We start from the raw sequence: 19,399 nt of genomic DNA on the forward strand, positions 1-19,399 counted from the left end.
TTGATTCCTGTGGTCTATGTCTAGTACCATCAGGTTGAATGGACTTATTGTAAGTCACTTTGGACAAAAGCGTCAGCTAAATGACATGTAATGTAATGTAATGTAATAATGTAATGTCTATCAAAGTAAAACAAGACATTAACTGAGGATAGACAACAAGAAATACTGAATAATGTTGCGTATCAACAGCAGTGATGCACAGAATATGTCCTCTGACACATTTCTTGTTCCACATCTCAATATTTATCAAGTAAAAACGTGGTTTTTTTCATGATACAGTCTTGTTGTTTGAGGCTGTGATCCACAATTGGGATCCCAGATGTACATGTGCTGCAGCCCCAGATGGCTATACAGGAATTACAGGAAAAATCTGGGAAATCACTCAGGGCCGTCAACAAGTTTACATAGACCACTGCTTTACATGAGTGCAAAAAACAGGTAACGGACAGGGCCAGTTTGCAAATGTCTTATACAGTTTTAAAGAAATGTGGCACAGAGAGGGAGGGGCAGGTCCATTAAAAAGAAAGTCAACATTTTGTAGAAGTGTGCAGGCATTATATACAGTGTCAAGAAGACAAAACGTGATCTGCCATGAGAAGAAAAGTGAAGTTAAACACACCTAATAGTGCAAATGACATAAAACACTTTAGCTGCACCTTGTGTAAAGACTTGTGGGTTTATCTAAGGGTCTTTTATGGACAAGCTTGTGTAGTCGTGTTAGCACATTAACACTTCACAACAGATTTATTATAATTTATTGTCACCTGCTATTTTTTTAAAGTCTGAATTTTTTTGCTATTTTTCTGAAACTGTACTGAAACCAAATTTCCCTCCGAGAATCAATGATTCTGATTCTGATACTGAATACTTAAAACAAAAAAAAAAACAAAAAAAAGTGCTGGTTATGTCTCACTTGCTCCTTTAAAATTTGCCACAAACATGAAGTGATATTTTCCAAAATATTTTAAGAAAACCAGAACGTTGTGTATAGTTTTGAGTACAGTTGCCACAGTTATTTCTGTGAGTAGTAGCCAGTATTACAAGTTATCCAAATGCAAATTAAACGAGTTAGAAGCTACTTTATTTTAGTTATTTGCATGATTTCTATGCAGCGCCGTGAGGATGAATAGGCTACAGTGAAGGTGTAGCTAAAGCTAGCCGGCTAGCGACACACATGCAAGTTTTGCGGGCAGGAAACTCTCCCTGTTTACAGTCCCGCGCTCATCACAGAGGATCTCACGGAGAGGAAAGACTAAGACAAAGGTGTTATTTTAGTAAAACGCTACTGAGACAAAGTCAAGCTGTAAGTAGTTGTTGGTCTAAGTTGCCAGGAAATTGGTACTCACTGTCGGTGCGCCTGAAATTCCAGACAGCGTCCTGATGCAGTCCTCCTCCTCCACGTAGAGACAAAAGTAGGAGACGGCAGCTGGAATGTAGGCCCCGCCCCGTCGCTGACGTCACCGCCAGACGGTGATGTCCGGTCTATGGCGTATAATCTGTGCCTAAAAATACAATAAAATAAAATGAAATAATAAAATGAAATGAAATGAAATGAAATAAAATAATGAAATAAAATAAAATAAAATAAAATAAAAAATAAATAAATAAAATGAAATGAAATAAAATAAAATAAAACAAAACAAAACAAAACAAAACAAAACAGAACAGAATAAAATAAAATAAAATAAAACAAAACAAAACAAAATAAAAATAAAAATAAAAATAAAATAAAATAAAAATAAAACAAAACAAAACACAATAAAATAAAAAAATAAAATAAAATAAAACAAAACAAAATAAAATAAAAATAAAAATAAAAATAAAAATAAAAATAAAAATAAAATAAAATAAAAAATAAATAAATAAATAAATAAATAAAATAAAATAAAAATGAAATGAAATGAAATAAAATAAAATGAAATAAAAAATAAATGAATAAATAAAATAAAATAAAATAATAAATAAATAAATAAATAAATAAAATAAAATAAAATAAAATAAAACGAAACGAAACGAAACGAAACAAAACAAAACAAAACAAAACGAAACAAAATAAAATAAAATAAAATAAAATAAAATAAAATAAAATAAAATAAAATAAAATAAAATAAAATAAAATAAAATAAAATAAAATAAAATAAAATAAAATAAAATAAAATAAAATAAAATAAAATAAAATAAAATAAAATAAAATAAAATAAAATAAAATAAAATAAAATAAAATAAAATAAAATAAAATAAAATAAAATAAAATAAAATAAAATAAAATGGATTTTTCCTTCATGCCAGAAAGATCAACTGCAATGTTTGGGGGAAAAGACCAATGGACCAAGTGGGACAGATTGGATGAAACCTCTGAAGTCCAGGAGATTTTGGTTCAAATTTGTCAACTTCCTATCCGGTCTATGGCGTATAATCTGTGCCTAAAAATAAAATAAAATAAAATAAAATAAAATAAAATAAAATAAAGTAAAATGAAATGAAATGAAATGAAATAAAATAAAATAAAATAAAATAAAATAAAATAAAAAAATGTATAAATAAAATAAAAAATAAATAAATAAAATAGAATAAAATAAAATAAAATAAAATAAAATAAAATAAAATAAAATACAAAATAAATAAATAAAATAAATAAATTTAATTTAATTAAATAAAAAATAAAAAATAAATAAAATAAAATAAAATAAAATAAAATAAAATGAATGAAATGAAATGAAACTCCGACTCACTGCTGTCTTTCAAAAGTCAACTCAAAACCCACCTCTTCAACATCACTTACAACACCTGATAAATCATTTTCCACCCTCTGTCTTCTTATCTCTTTCCTATCCACTGTATTGTTGTTTTTGAATATTTGTATGTTTTTGTATGTATGTATGTATGTGTGTACTGTATGTATTGTCCATTTGTATTCTTTTTCACTTTGTGTTTTTTTGTAAAGCGTCTTTGTGTATTTTGAAAAGCGCTATATAAAACTGATGCATTATTATTATTATGAAATGAAATGAAATGAAATAAAATAAAATAAAATTGATTTTTCCTTCATGGCAAAAAGATCAACTGCAATGTTTGGGGAAAAGACCAATGGACCAAGTGGGACAGATTGGATTAAACCTCTGAAGTCCAGGAGATTTTGGTTCAAATTTGTCAACTTCCTATGCATTAATTTCTGTCTCTGTTCAGCATCTTTCAGTCTGTCCTTACATCACATGCATTGCTCCTTTTTCTCGACACAAACTTGGCTTTCAGTCAGATATTTCGATCTATTTTTTTTAATTAAAAATATAACGCTGCCAGGAACCCAAAATACAAACAAAAGACACAGGTTTCTATGGAAATGTACCAATTATTTTTCTTTTACTATTTATACAAATAAAAACAGCATGAACAAATAATAAAACAATAAAACATTCTTTTTGCATGTAAAATAAAAAAATAGTATTAGTATTCATTGTAGAAAGGAAAATTAAAAACATGCAAACATGTCATATATATGATATGTTCTGAGCAGGTAAACATATTAGCACTATATATACTTCCTGGTTCATGGTTATATTCTTTTATTTTTATTTTATTCCTTTAATTCCCTGCACTGACCCTGAACATGAAGCCTGTTGACAGTCTGCACCAGCTGTCCTGTACACATGACATGTGGTGGCAAAAGTTTGAAGTGGTGGTGGGAGAGAGAGAGAGAGAGAGAGAGAGAGAGAGAGAGAGAGAGAGAGAGAGAGAGAGAGAGAGAGAGAGAGACACAGCTGTTGTTTGTTTTGTTTTTATTTTTATTTTTTATTTTTTTTGCTGGGACAGTTAGATTGTATGAATGATAGATTGATTGTAATTCAATGATTGTAAATATTGCTTTCTTTTATTGTTATTAGTTTTTCTTTTCTTTTAAAATGAATAATAGAATTATAATAATTTATTGTAAATATTGCTTTCCTTATCTTGTTATCTTTTTTTCTGATGCTTGCTTTGGCAATATATACATTGTTACGTCATGCCAATAAAGCCAATTGAATTGAATTGAGAGAGAGAGAGAGAGAGAGAGAGAGAGAGAGAGAGAGAGAGAGAGAGAGAGAGAGAGAGAGAGAGAGTTCAGTGCACCTGTTCAGCATGTGTTGAACAATGTGAAAAACAGATTACTTTAGCTTATAATGCAGAATGTGCTTTGATATTTTTTTAATATCTGAATTAGCACTCAGTGCTTCAAAATTGAAGCTTTTTTTCTACGACATTAAACATTCATGACTACATAAGAGAAGGGCACTCAAACCTCCACCATGGCTATTCCCTATCCAACATTGCTAATGAAAAACTATTTGTGTATCCTTCCTGTGATTTGATCCAGCACATTTAAGAAAATCTCATCATCAGTTTTTTCCCAAACCATACTGACAAACAAACCAAACAGAAAAAACCCTCCTAGGCTGAGGCACAAAAACATGATTTTCTGATAATTATGTCCCCTAAAATGTCCGACCTTGACTATATTCACATGTATCTGTGCATACTTTGTTACCAGAGAGGTATTTTCACATTTATCAACTGCAGGGGAGATTCAAACGTGCACTTGGCAACAAAAAAAAAAAGCCATAAAAGTAACCTGAAACCTCCAGACTAGAGCCAACCTGTCTGTGCAGGGATCAAAACACACTGTAACATCATAGCAGATAATATTGTATTCATCCCTGTGAGTTAAAAGCAAGCAAACAAAAAATGTTTTGTGACAGAGAGAGGGGTTATAATTTAATTTTAAAAAAACAATGTGTTCATACAACACAGAGGAGTATATGTAATTCAGTCTGTGGGGTGAATTTGTGAAACAGGACAGATATTAATCAATTAAATACACTATTAAAAATATATATATATATTCGGGGAATTATATCGATAAAGGTTGTGTTAAAGGTTATAACAATGAGTGTATTTGTACCTGTACTGCACATAAAATTAGGATAGTGGTTTACATATTTTAACTATTTTAACTACTTTGTTTGTATATTGGTTGTTATTAAATTTGGGAATTTGTTTAAATAATGTAAAAACATTGGGGAAATTATTTATAAGAAAGGGATAGGGAAATTTAGGTTTAACTTCTACCTACTCCTTTTCGGAAACTGTTAGTCTTGTTCTGTTTGTTTATGTTCTAAATTAATTAATTAAATTAATTGACTCATTCAAAGAACAGAAAAAAAAGAAAAGAAACGAGCAAATTACACCAACCTTTCTGATATTTTTGCTAGTTGCTGATTTAAGTTTTAGAACACACCAACTTTTCCAGAATTTAATTGAAAATTATGCAGTTTAATGTCTCAGTGTACTCTGAAATTAATGCACATTTGCAACATTTAAAATTCTTTATTGAGCATGATAGTGTTTTGAAAGTAAAAAAAAGATTCAAAATCACATTTTATGTTGGACTGAAGGACTAAAAAAAGACACAAAATGACAAAAAAAAGACACCAAAAGACACAAAATGACCGAAAAAAGACACAAAATGACCAAAAAAGACACAAAATGACTTACAAAGACATGAAAATAATTAAAAAATGGACAAAATAGCCCAAGACTCCATAGAGTTAAGTTGTTAACCCATTTCTTGTTCCCTGAAAAAGGCCTACTTATATAATTCTGAAATGTACATTATTTTCCAGTTTTGGTTAAGCTTACCTTTTTTTATTTACCTCTGGCAGTTCACCACTTACCTTTGGACCCTTTCAAGCTGTTCATTTGACTTGAACTGCTTGAATTTCAATAAAAAACTGGAAAAATTGGGGTGTTCTAAAATGTTTGACCGGTAGTGTATGTCTGAATCTCTCTGATGTCTCCCCAATACCTTTTAAATAAATCATCCAAGCTGAAAAAAAAACACATCACACAAGCTTTTTTTCTGAATATAACTATATTGTTCGTACTTTCAAAGTGTAACAGCTTACAAACTGCATTTGAAAATCAAACAGTATCTGCTGCTCATAATCATCATTAGGAGAGAAAGTCCCCGATCACTGGGATTCACTGCATGGAGTGAATGGATCTACTGTGTAAGACAAAGTGTGACAGCAAAGGTAGCCCCCTTCATAGTAAACACAACTATTCATTTTATTTTAATGCGTTGAGTTAAGGGCAAATATTCCAACACAATGTATCTGTCAAGCTGTTCAAGATACTTATAATCACTGTAGAAATTAGACCAAAAGAAAATATGATTTCTCCAGTAATAACTGTGATTGAATGTGAAGATATAGAGGAAACAGTGCAGGGCTGCTCATATGTTTGGGAGCTGGAAGCTGCGGTCTGTGGACTGATTGGCTGAGAGGATCCACTGGGACTAGTGCACCAGCTAGCGCATTCTCATGTGCAGGCTGTGCTTGGGTCCATCCACCCGCTCCAACTTCTCAAAGTGTTTCCTAGCATTACGGATATTGATGAGAGTGGCTGCAGATGCTGCAAAATTGGAGACACAAATGGATCTTAATTATGTTCTTTTGGTTCATTAATTCATGCACATTATCTGCAGAGAAATGCTCATCGTCACTACTTACGAATGGAGGGGTCCGACATGATGACCATGACATATGTGTTGGAGGTGAAGACGTCAATGAAGGCCGCAAAGTTGGAGTTCCTCACTTCCATGCTCTGGAAAGAGGCTGCAAGTTTACTGGAATAGAAAAAAATGAATTTACAAAAATCAGAAATAGATAGATAGATAGATAGATAGATAGATAGATAGATAGATAGATAGATAGATAGATAGATAGATAGATAGATAGATAGATAGATAGATAGATAGATAGATAGATAGATAGATAGATAGATAGATAGATAGATAGATAGATAGATAGATAGATAGATAGATAGATAGAGAGAGAGAGAGAGAGATTTTATTTATCCCAAGCTGGGAAATTACAGTGTAGCAGCAGCATTACACACAGAGACAATGACAACACAATTAAATAAAAAGAACAACCTAGGCATACTTCAAGCAATAAAATATAAAAATACAATAAAATACAATAAAAAATAAAGTGTCTAAAGAAGGAGTATGTATTAAGGAGTAGAATAGAATCCCAGTGCAGAATAAAAATGAATATACAGTATAAAAATGTTGGTGCTATGAAACAAATAAGGTGCAATTATGAGTGTGTGAATGTCTTTAATCCATTCATCTACTATTTTTATTGGGGGTTTGCTGCTTGGTTGGAACCAAAACCTGCAGCCACACGGCCCTTTGTGGAATAGTTTGGACATGCCTGACATAGAGTAATCTTAATGAATTGGAAATCTAATAAATGCCCACCCTTCAGGAGATGGATTCAGGAGGTGCTATCTTTACTTCAGATAGAAAAGATCAGACATACACTGAAAGGTTCCTGTGACACATTCAGTAGAGTGTGGACTCCCTTCATTGAATATGTGAAGAAGTTGAATCTTTAACAGATCATGTTATCAAAGCACTCTTTCTCTAGTCATCTGTCTGACTAGCCCATTGGTATACCTCTGCAGCACTGGATCTTGTGTTTCATTTTGTTTTATTTTATTTTTTATTTTTTTGTACTCTTGGTCCCATGGGAGGGTATAAGGGGAGGGAGAAAGGGAGGGTACTAATATGGGATTATATTTTGAGTTTGTATGTTTGTATATGTATGTATGTATGTATGCTCATTTCTGTATAACTAAAAATGCCTAAAATAAAGTTATATATATATATATATATATAAAAAAAAGAAATGATGGATGGATGTTTTGATACATCATATTGTACATTTGTAATGGTGGAGAAGCTAGGGTTACTTGTGAGATAGGATTTTGCTAAAATATGTCTAATAAAAAATACTAAAAAAAAACCAAGCATGTGGACTGAAGGTGATGTTTAAGCAAAGTGAACTTACCTACAGCTGAGTTTGAACTGTTTGATAATGTTACTGATCTTCTCGAACCGGTGAGCATCACGCTGCTCTTTGCACTGATAGTGTGAGATCACCTGCATTTACAAAACAAACATAAAAAACAAAGACTTTCATAACTAGATCTAAATGTTCTGGTCATACTACCAGTCAGGTGGCTTAGGACCAGATTTAAGAATAAAGGGGACACGTCGGACAAAAGCACCAAATTTTTTCCACATGCTCTCTATCATTATAGGTTTCAATTTTTGGTAGGAGCCACTTCATCAAGGTTGTGGATCGGAGATGGCAGCCATATAAAGTCTATGAGAAACTCTATATCTTCTAAGCCACTCAGAAGGTCAATCTTGGTGTCAAAATATGCATTTTCTGTGTCAAGGAATCATTTAAAGCTATTGAGAATATCACTAGATAATTATTTGATCAAATAGATATGTTCATTTTCACCCAGACTGGTAGGTCTTCAAGTGCTGCAGCAGGAATCCTGAGCTGAAAATGAATTTATGTTCACGGGAGAGAGCGGATTAGCTGCAATGTACACTGCTAAAAAAAAAAAATCAAGGGAACGCTTTAATCTCATGTCAGATCTCTAGTGATATTCTCAATAGCTTTAAATGATTCCTTGACACAGAAAATGCATATTTTGACACCAAGATTGACCTTTTAAGTGGATTGGAAGATATATTGGTTCTCATAGACTTTATATGGGTGCCATCTCCGATCCACAATCTTGATGAAGTGGCTCCTACCAAAAATTTAAACCTATGGTGATAGAGAGCATGTGGAAGAAATTTGGTGCTTTTGTCCGACGTGTCCCCTTTATTCTTAAATCTGGTCCTAAGCTGCCTGACTATACTGTCATGCCAGAGGAAGCAGCTGCTCTCACCAGGAAGGTGGCTCTCTCGAACAGAAGAACTTCATCTGCTTCTATGATCTGCGCAAAATTTCTCAGGTTCGTCTCCAGCTGCTGGACGTTTGGGATGAGCTGGTACACTATGCTTGACCAGGCCTGCAAATTAAACATTTAAAAATGTATCTGACAGTGTCAACTTAATAACCTGACATCCAAACATACAACCAGTCAAATCTTATTATACCTTATACAGGGTTTCATCCCAGATTGATGTCCTGAAGCATGTGCAAGCCAGAGGTCTGGACAGTCTCTTCAGATCTTCTTCACGCTCTTTAAAGATCTGTAAAAAAACAAAAAAAACAAAAAACAGTGTAGACAGTCACATGGACAGTTCCGACGGTGAATATTTGAAGCTTCGGTCAGTCTGAGGGGGACATTTCTCCATTCTTGGCAGAAATGGATTGATAGCCTATGGCACTTCATAAATAATCCTAGCAGCTGACAGACTTTCCTCTGTTCAGAGCTTTATCCCAACAGAACGGTTCAATTTCAGCTTGCATTTACGTTTTTTCTGCCCAACATTGATGTAAAAAGAACAGCTAATATTGGTACCAAATACAACAAGTTGTCAGACTTCCATGTTATCACTGCATGTGTCTTTGGGTTTAATCAGAGGTTTATTATTTTTTGAGGATTCTTTAGGGTATCAAAACAACATCACAAAAAATGAGCATCCAAATCACAAAACTGGAAACCGAATACAAACCAAACAAATTAATATCTGAATATTCGGGTCCAGCCATGGATTTTAATAAAATTAAAGACACTTATTATTTTCAATAGGTATTCCAATTAAGTATGCTTGATAATACCTTCAAATGAGACGAAAACAAGAAGCACTTTGAAATGATAGCTTAATACTTGATACTAGATGTTAAAAAGCACCCCTATAATTACTGTTGTTACATTTAAAAAGTTTAGCATATTTAAAGAATCATCATTATCGAACAATGATCAATATTTAACACAGACGATTCTAACCTCCTCTACTGTCATGGCTTTAAAAAAAAAATTCAACCTAAATGCTAATATATATTTAACTTTTAACTTTAATTTATCTATTTGTTTTGTTAGAGGTAAAATTGTGTCCCAATTTTTTTCTCTCAGGATAGTAAAAAAATCTGTCAAGTGATTGTCAATTTCAGACAATCACTTGACAGATTTGTCATAATTTGTCATCGCTGCAGACAAAGACAGCAGCGATGTTTCTGGCAACAATGTGTTGTCCAAATGTTTGCACTGGCACCAAGAAATATCAACACATCACACCCGTTCTTAAATCTTTGCACTGGTTACCCGTTAGAATAAGAATTGATTTCAAAATACTGCTCCACCCAGACACACCAGATCCACAGAAGGAGAAGCAGCTTTTAGTATTTATGCCCCGCGAAAGTGGAACACCCTGCCTGACTCAGTTAAACTTGCCCCATCAGTAGCCATTTTTAAAAACAGATTAAAAACCTATCTTTTCTCTACAGCATTTGGTTAAATTGTGTGCATGTGTGGTTGTGGGAGTGGGTGCACATGTGTGAGTAAGTAAGTGTGTATGTGGTGAATATGGAATAGCTTGTCTACCTGCACTCTTCAATTAATTTGAAATCGATTTTTGTTTGTTTTTTCTTGTTTGTTTTTGTTTGATTTTATGATTTTATGATTTTTTGTTTTTATTGTATTCATGCATATTTTATTTTGTGCGGGCAGTACATTTTACATTTTATTTTATTTATTTTTATCCCATTTTTAATTTTTAATTTATTGCATCTTACTGATCTATTATTTACTACATCTCTTTGTATTGTGTTATGTATTTATTGTTTGTGCAGCACTTTGGAAACCTTGTGTTTGCTAAAATTGTTCTATATAAATAAAGAGGATTGGATTGGATTGGATTTTCTGTGTTTTTTGTTGTTGTTGTTTTTTTTTTAACTGTAATTATGTGTATACATTGTGAAGCACATTGAGTCTGCCTTGTGCATGAAATGCGCTCTATAAATAAAGTTGAATTGAATTGAATTGAATTTGTGCTTCTGCATGAGAGAGCTTACCAGATCTCTCTGGTCCTCCTGCACCAGATCCATTTTGTGAACGAGGCAGAACACTTTAGCGTCGGGGGAGTTCTGCAGGATGGCCTCCAGACACGACTGGTAGTAGTGCATGTCTTTCTCCAGCTCACGGCTCTCCACATCGAATACATAAATAAGCACCTCTACATTTCTGAATATGTTGTCCCTCTGGCTGGTGAAGTAGTTCTCCATGAACGTGTCCTGTCTGTTGGATAAAGGAAGCACAGAAGGACAGAGGCTTTCACTTCAGGAGGAAAGACTTTGAATTGTCAAAGCTGGTCTAAAGATGGCATGTAATGTACTTTACCCTCCACAGTCCCACAGGTTAAGAACCAGATTGCCAAGAAACCGTACATGTGAGTGCTCCACGTCAACTACATTCAACAAAGGATGAAAAGATTGTTTTATAGATGAGATTAAAGAAACACTTAGTATCAAACATTTGTCATGTAGCACCTTCCTTTGAAGTAATCTTACTTGTAGCTCCAAGGCGACGTGTGTCTCGAGCTATGTAGTTGGCAAAGATGATTGATCTCATACTGGTCTTGCCAGACCCACTTTTTCCCATCAGTAACACCTGAAAGCACAGCAGATCAACTCATAACTAAAGTTAAATCCTAGTCTATCTTCACCAACAGTCTTTTAGTGTGATTTAGACTCTTTACTTCAACAAATAGCAATATAAAAACACTTCAGTAGAGGTAAAACTCCTAAATTTATCCTCTAAAAGTGCATAATTAATATGAGCAACTTGAAGTATTAACCCATTGAGGCCTGAAAAATCGCTGGGTGATTTTAAAATAAGCCTCTAATTTTCTGGAAATTCTGGAAAAAAATGTCAACTCTTCTACTAAATAATAGATTTTTCAGCCTCTGTAGCAGATAGAAATGAAATTCAAAAAGGTATTTGAGAGCTTATACAAATACTACAAAATGACGTATCCGCTTTCCAGGCTTCAATGGGTTAAAGCATTCAGAATTCAGCAGAAAAAACCCTGCCAGTGTTTTATATTATGGGTGCATTAACCATTTGAACCCCACCAACCTGTCACAATCCTGAAACGTAAGCTTACTTTCATAGATAAAAAAATACATAATTTATTTAAGAAGAAAACTGTAAACCTTTGTCCATCTTGTTAACCTGCAACAAGATTCAGGTCATCATGGAGTTAGAAAATATATATATTTTTTTATCCTTCTGAACCTCATTATCCGCCCATGTTTCTTAAAAAGATTGGCAAAATGCACAATTTATTGTCGAAAGAAACTGTAAAAACTGGCATAATCTGACAGCCCTTGAACAGATCATCACAGGTCACAAAAGTCTCTGTAAGAAAAAGTAAAAAAAGTTAAAAATTGTGATATTTCTGTCAAAATCACATTATTCTACATGTCTCATTTAAAATGTTGCCAAATAAAATGTTTGGAATAACTAGATCCTGTTAAAAACATTAACTTCTGCTCCTCAGTGAAACTGTGAAGTCATGATTGATTCTGCTGAGACGGATCGTCACATGACAAATATTCAATGAAAATCTGCTTACACAGAGCAGAGAGGAGGGGACGGGAGAAGTACAGATTTTAAAAATGCAAGTAGTTCAATATGTATATGCGTATATGTTCACACTTCTAGCCATAATTGTGCTGATTCCATAAAGGTGGACTTATATATTGCAGTAAATTACAAGGCCAAATTGAGTAAAATGTAAACAGGGCTGGTTATTCCTACAGGCCACCAAGGCGGCTGCCTAGGGCGCCAAATTGGCAGGGGGCGCCCCCTTGTGGGGCCCTTAAGCATAAATCTTTGTTTTAACAACATTGATTAACGAAACATTTTTACATTTCTTAATTTTTTTATATTTATTTTTATTGCATTTGTACATTTTATTTATTTTCAGTCTTTACAGTCAACAGATCTGTGTTTTCTCATTTATTTATTCTTATTTTCAATTCAGTTGTTGTTGGTAAAGTTCCAAAGTTTCTAAAAATTAAAATGTTGAGACCATTATATTGCCTGTATGTAGTTCATGCATCAAATATAAATGTACATTTAAATTTCATTTTTATGTTTATTTTTATTGCATTTGTATGTCTACATTTTATTTATTTTCAGTCTTTGCCATTCTTAATTTGATGAAGATCTGTGTTTTCTTATTTATTTATTCGTATTTTCAATTCAGTTGTTGTTGGTAAAGTTCCAAAGTTTCTAAAAATAAAAATGTTCTGAGACCATTACCTTGCTTGTAGTTCATGTATCAAATATTAGTGTACAGCATAATACATATAACATAGTGTACCTATATCAGAATGAATACATGGAATGGATGTGGTTCGGGGGGGGGGGGGGGCAAAATCTCAATATCGCCTAGGGCAGCCAGTGGGCTAGAACCGGCCCTGAATGTAAAAAGAGAATTAAAAAAACGCCCTGAAAAATAAGGATTCAAGAGGATCAATGCTGCCGGAAATGGGAGAAATGGACAGAATACATAAAAACGACTGGGCAAGGACTATCACAGTGACATTAATACAGGATCTAACTGTAGAAATATAATGATCCAACATGTTCCTTTTTTGATGTTAGTTTTTTTTTTGTTTAGTTTTGTTTTGTTTTATTTTACTTGTATGTATAATGTTCTACACTGCTTTAAGGGAGAAACAATAAAAAGAAAGTTATACGACACAACAGAAATCTCGAGACACATGATGTTGGAGACTGTGTGGGGAAGATAAGGCCAATCATTTTCATATCTTTTGGGGATGCCCTGGTATTATACCTTATTGGCAGGATTTAAAGAAGAGTATGGAAAAAATTCTGAAAGTGCAACTCCCACTTACATTTGAAGTCTTATATTTGGGAAAAGAGAACCAGGAGATTACGAGGTCAGGAGAAAAATACATATTTCGAATAATGTTGGTGGCGGCTAAAAAGGCCATCACCAGAAAATGGCTAAAAACAGATGCACCAAAAATAGAGGATTGGGTGGAGGTAATGCTGGATATATATAGAATGGAGAAACTGACTTTCTCAACTAGACTAAAAACAGATACTTTTATAATCTAGTGGAAAAACTGGGTTGATTTTGTGTCTCCATTGAGAGCAGACTTTGTGCAGTAAGGGCACTGTGTATTGTAGATTATTGACCCCCTTGGTTCAGGCTACAAACTTGTTCATTGTTCATACGTTTATTTGATATGTTTACCCTCCAACGGGAGAAAAAGGGACGATGCAAGACAGGTATGAAAACAAGGAGAGTAGTGGAAAAAGGTTTAATTTTACTTCTACTGTAACTTTACTTGATAATTTGTGTCAAACTATGTCTCTGCTCCGTGGTGGAGAAGTATGTGAATATTCTACTACTGTTGGAAAATTGTACAGCACATGTAAAATGTCGTTGGAATGTTAATATGTGGAATCAATAAAAAAGATAATTAAAAAAAAAAAAAAAAAGAAAGTTATAAAAAAAAAAAAAAACGCCCTGAAACGGCTTGTTGGGGTTCAGAGGGTTAAAAAAAAACATCCATGTCATTTTTGTCCTCTACCACTGCTTATGATGCCACAAAGAGTCAATGCAAACCTTTTTCTTCATCGCTGTGCTTGACATCCCCCTCAGCAGACACGATGTAAAGTATTTCTCTGAGCTGCAAGTCAGATGACTGTAGTCCGTGTCTGCAGCAGCAGCTCCCCTCTTCCTCCTTCAGCTGCAGAAGAAACAAATATTTTCACCTAGCTGTCACTTTCTGTAAGCTCAACACAAACCCGATATAACTACTAAAACACGCCTAACACTTAAATAATGAACGACTCAAACATATTCATACAGTCATTAACGTATTAGATACAGATTAATATACAAACAGTTTACTAACTTTATAACAACTATGTTTTCTGTCCCGGATAAACACCTAAGCTAATGCTAAGTTTGCTAGCACGACAAACAGTCCAGATTAAAGTCATGTAGCTTAGCTAAGCTAAACGGCTAGCTAGCTAAATTAAATTTCAGTAGATTATCGTCTACTTACCCCAAAAGGGTAGAGCCGTTACTTAAATTAGAGCTTTTTCAGACTATATGGTTTATTTGTTTCTAAGAAAGCATTTGTATACATTACTTGGTAGAAGCAGGTAGTGGAGACAGCTACTTCCTGTTTACGCCAAAGTCACATGACGCGACGTTTTTGCGATCTGCCCTGAGTTTTGTCTAACGGATATATTGTTTTTCTCAATTCCCCGGTCGTGTTCGGCACCAATTAGGGACACACACAGATTAAACTATTAACATTAAGTTTCAGGTTGAAAAATATTTAGCTATCGTTATGACACAAGAGAAGGTTAGAGTGTTCTGGCAGCAAGACGTTAAAATTGCCTAACAGACAAAACACAGGGGTAAGATTTGAGAGAACATTTACTGAAAACAGCCCCAGATTTTAATTTTAATTTAAATGTTATTTTTTGTTGTTTTTGTGTGCACCTGTTCGTTTTTATTGAATGCAAATAAATATTTTTTTTGTTTCACAGATTATAGTAATAGTTTGTTATTATTATTATTATTATATAATAATAATAATAATAATAATAATAATAATAATAACAATAATAATAATAAAAAATTCTAAATTAAAAAGACAGTTTGCAGAATCAAACCATTAATTTATAGCCATTTGGATTAAATGTTTAGGAATAATTGGTCAACACTGAGCAGTTTTTGCTCTCTCTCTCTACAAAGTACAATATACAAATCTATACAAATTAATTTATTTTTATTATTATTACTATTATTATTATTCATAACAACAACAACAATAATGATAATAATAATAATAAATTAATATGTTTTGTTTTTAATTTTTTGTTTTTGTTTGTTTTAGGTTTTGTTTTGTTTTCGCTGTGGAAAACCACAGTAACACCCTTGAGAAATGTTGATCCTTCCTGGGAATGCTGACTAAAGTTTCCTTTTCTCATCAAAGCAAAGTTGCTGTCTTCAGTGAACATCCATATAGAGGTCAATAAGCAGGTCAGAAAACTGTGAAAAAGATAAAACACAACTCGCAAATAAGCGTTATATTGCAGTTCCTCACATTGGCCAGTATGGGGAAGTAAATCATACTTTTAATGGAGGGTTAAAGCACCTATGCTATGGACTCAAAGACTATTCTATTTGAATATTTCTGCATACTGGGATCCCTAAAAAGGGGATTGTAAACAATGGGTATCCCTAGAAAGCTGAGACTTGTGGATTCAATGAGTCAAACTGTATTCATGTATGATGATGTTAGTACCTGTAATAGTCAGTTAATTGCAGAGAGCATTTCTTGAAACCTTACTGGATAAAATGACCTGCTGTGACCTCTAGGATAATCACAGTCTCATGAATCTTTCCAACCAAAAACTACAGACGTAGATAAATTTGAAGATGTACAGCTTTACAAGTTTAGTGATAAAAAGGGGGTTTCTAAGCAGTTTAGAGAACAGAAGTGCTCGTCATCCAAACACCTAAAATACAGAAATCTCCAATACGTCTAAAGTTTTTTAAAACAAATCACAGCATGGATTTTGGACTTTGTTGTTCCAAAGGTCTTGGTGTATTGATGCAATATTCTAGAGGGGTTTTGACCATTTTTTTTAACCATTCTCGGATTATGAGTTGCCAATTTTAGCACCAAATGTGGTATCAACCCAGAAATTGAACCTATGAGACACAGTTCAACATGGAAATTGACATCAGAAAGCCATACACTCTTGTGAAGCATTATACACCTTAAAATTAATTATTAATCAAAATGAATTGTCAAATTAATCTTCAGAACTCCATCTTTCAGATGATGTACACCCCTTATATGTGGCATCTATTGTTGACATGCTATCTCCCCCTAAAAACCCACTGCCCACAACCACCAATTCTCAATAAAAGGAGGCTTAATGAAAAGGAGTTAAATAAAGGAACTCTTCATATGAACCTAATACTGCAACCACAGCGCACTTTAATAACCAAATATTATGACAACCACTCTGAATGCCTTTAACATCCCTCACACTTAACTTGGTTCCACTGAAGGGAAGTAAGATGTTTTTTTCTTGCACATAAATAGAAAAAATCTCCAGCGGACCATGTTCATATGTTTTTTTCTTGTCCCAAACTAGCCAATTTCTGGTCATGTTTTTATAAATTGTTTAGCAAAGTCCTTAATACAAGATTAGAACCCTGCTCACTGATCTCCATCTTTGGGGTATCTCCCGTTCCAACTAGTCTCACTAAAGAAAATTCTGATATTATTGCTTTTGCCTCGCTCATAGCCCGCAGACGTATTCTATTGCATTGGAAAAGCCCAAACGCCCCCCTGCCTCTTCATGGATGAGTGATTTAATGTCTTTTCTGTCTTTAGAAAAAATTAAATATTCCTTGAGAGGCTCAGCAGCCAATTTTTATAAAAGATGGCAGCCTGTCTCACCTCTCTGGACCCCAACTGAGTAGATCTGATGCATCCAATTTTCATTTATTTTATTAAGGTATTTTTTTAAATCTTTTTTTGTTTTTTATTTTTTTAATGAGCATACTTGGCATCCTGTGTTTATTTATGTATTGGTATTATTAGCATAATTGTTAATGTTTCTGTTTCTCTGCTTTTTTGCCTCCCTATATATTATTATATATTATTATAATACTATGTTTTTTGCTTTGTTTTGTATTTATTTTTCTTTTGTGGTTCTTTGTTCTAATGTACCCTTTAAAAAACAAAAATGTGGAAAACAGCTGTGGAATAAGTTATGTCTTATACTGATGCTTATGAATGCTAATTTCCAATAAAAAAATATATTAAAAAAATAAAATTGGAAATAAAATATTAAATTGGAAATAAATATTAAAATAAATAGAAACATACATAGTGATGGATTAGTTCTGGCTTCATCTTTATGCAGTGAAGAGAAATGTTTGAATTAAGAAGTCCCACTTGAAGGTAACTATGATTACCAAGAGGGACACAGCAGCAGCACAGACAGAGGACGAAGACAAAGGGCGGCTAATTTGGACCACTTGTCTCCTTTGGGTTGATGGGCGAATGAAATCATTTGCTGGCAATGACATCAGAGCTAGAAATAAAACACTGAAGCAAGGACAGCCACATTACAAACATCTGAAAAATATGGTGTTATTTTTTACGTACACTACCGGTCAAAAGTTTTAGAACACCCCAATTTTTCCAGTTTTTTATTGAAATTCAAGCAGTTCAAGTCAAATGAACAGCTTGAAAGGGTCCAAAGGTAAGTGGTGAACTGCCAGAGGTAAATAAAAAAAGGTAAGCTTAACCAAAACTGGAAAATAATGTACATTTCAGAATTATACAAGTAGGCCTTTTTCAGGGAACAAGAAATGGGTTAACAACTTAACTCTATGGAGTCTTGGGCTATTTTGTCCATTTTTGAATTCTTTTCATGTCTTTGTAAGTCATTTTGTGTCTTTTTTGGTAATTTTGTTTCTTTTTTTAGTCATTTTGTGTCTTTTGTTGTAATTTTGTGTCTTTTTTTTTAGTCCTTTAGTCCAACATAAAATGTCATCTTGAATCTTTATTTTACTTTCAAAACACTATCATGCTCAATAAAGAATTTTAAATGTTGCAAATGTGCATTCATTTCAGAGTACACTGAGACATTAAACTGCATCATTTTTAATTAAATTCTGGAAAAGTTGGTGTGTTCTAAAACTTTTGACCAGTAGTGTATTTATATTAAGGTCCTTTGTCTTGTTTATCTGCACTGAATTTCCGACTTAAATTATCCAGAATGCTTGTAGCTGGATGCACTTTTATTCTCACATGTATTTCTTTTGGTTCTCTGAGGATATTATTAGTTAGATGGAACATAACTTTGACAAATATTGGCACCTATATAATGTTGATTAACATTTCTGTTCAGCCCGACAGCTGGAAGCGCCAAACATAAAAACACTCTGCAGTTTCTTCCAAAGATATAAAGTATGTGACTGTTTTGCAGATAATTTTCAAAACAAGTATTTCAATGTGCATGGAATAGAATTCTAGGTAACACTTTACAATAACCATCATTTATAAATGGTAAACAGATAGTTTATTAATGTTTAATCATCATTTATAAACTGTTTATAGACCATTTAGAATGGTAAATACATCATTTATTAATGTTTAACTAACTTAATCATGTATAAATGGCAAATAGATGTATATTCATTTATAAACATGTCTATTAATGTAAGTTTATAGTTACTTTACCATTAACAAACAATTAAATTATAATTGTTTATAAATGGTTTTAGTTGCACCCATTTTAATATTTTTAACTCCATATTAAGTATGTTAATGATTTTGAAATGATTCATACACCTTTAAGAAATTGGTTGAAAACATTTAACGATTAAATATGTAAAGCACTTTGTAAATGGTTAATAATTGGTTTATAAACCATCTATAAACATTATTTAGTTGGTTATTGTAAAGTATTACCGAATTCTATTTGGAATAACTACAAATGATAAAGTAAGGAAAAGAGA

At 32.9% G+C, this 19,399-nt stretch overlaps 2 protein-coding genes across 3 annotated transcripts in view; both read right to left on the reverse strand.

Moving 5' to 3' along the window:
• LOC131986364 (plastin-3-like) overlaps positions 1 to 1,421 on the reverse strand; it is a 31,774-nt gene extending 30,353 nt beyond the window's left edge. The window contains exon 1 of the mRNA XM_059351271.1: positions 1,347 to 1,421. The gene's annotated coding sequence lies outside the window, so the exon portion shown is untranslated. The remainder of the gene's footprint in view (positions 1 to 1,346) is intronic.
• Positions 1,422 to 6,013: 4,592 nt separating this feature from the next.
• Positions 6,014 to 15,009, reverse strand: rraga (Ras-related GTP binding A). 2 transcript variants are annotated; one of them, XM_059351272.1, is made up of 10 exons: positions 14,904 to 15,009; positions 14,459 to 14,582; positions 11,361 to 11,460; positions 11,191 to 11,257; positions 10,866 to 11,088; positions 9,005 to 9,100; positions 8,794 to 8,916; positions 7,893 to 7,984; positions 6,546 to 6,661; positions 6,014 to 6,447 (listed from the first exon to the last, which is right to left on the reverse strand). In XM_059351272.1, the coding sequence occupies exons 2-10, from the start codon at positions 14,483 to 14,485 to the stop codon at positions 6,344 to 6,346; spliced, it is 948 nt and encodes a 315-aa protein (XP_059207255.1). In that variant the 5' UTR covers positions 14,486 to 14,582; positions 14,904 to 15,009; the 3' UTR covers positions 6,014 to 6,343. The 2 variants fall into 2 exon arrangements, with proteins under 2 accessions (XP_059207255.1, XP_059207256.1); XM_059351273.1 differs by having other exon boundaries at positions 14,991 to 15,008.
• Between the last annotated feature and the right edge of the window lie 4,390 nt (positions 15,010 to 19,399).

Source organism: Centropristis striata, chromosome 15 (assembly GCF_030273125.1).
Source record: "Centropristis striata isolate RG_2023a ecotype Rhode Island chromosome 15, C.striata_1.0, whole genome shotgun sequence".
Lineage (NCBI taxonomy): Eukaryota > Metazoa > Chordata > Actinopteri > Perciformes > Serranidae > Centropristis > Centropristis striata.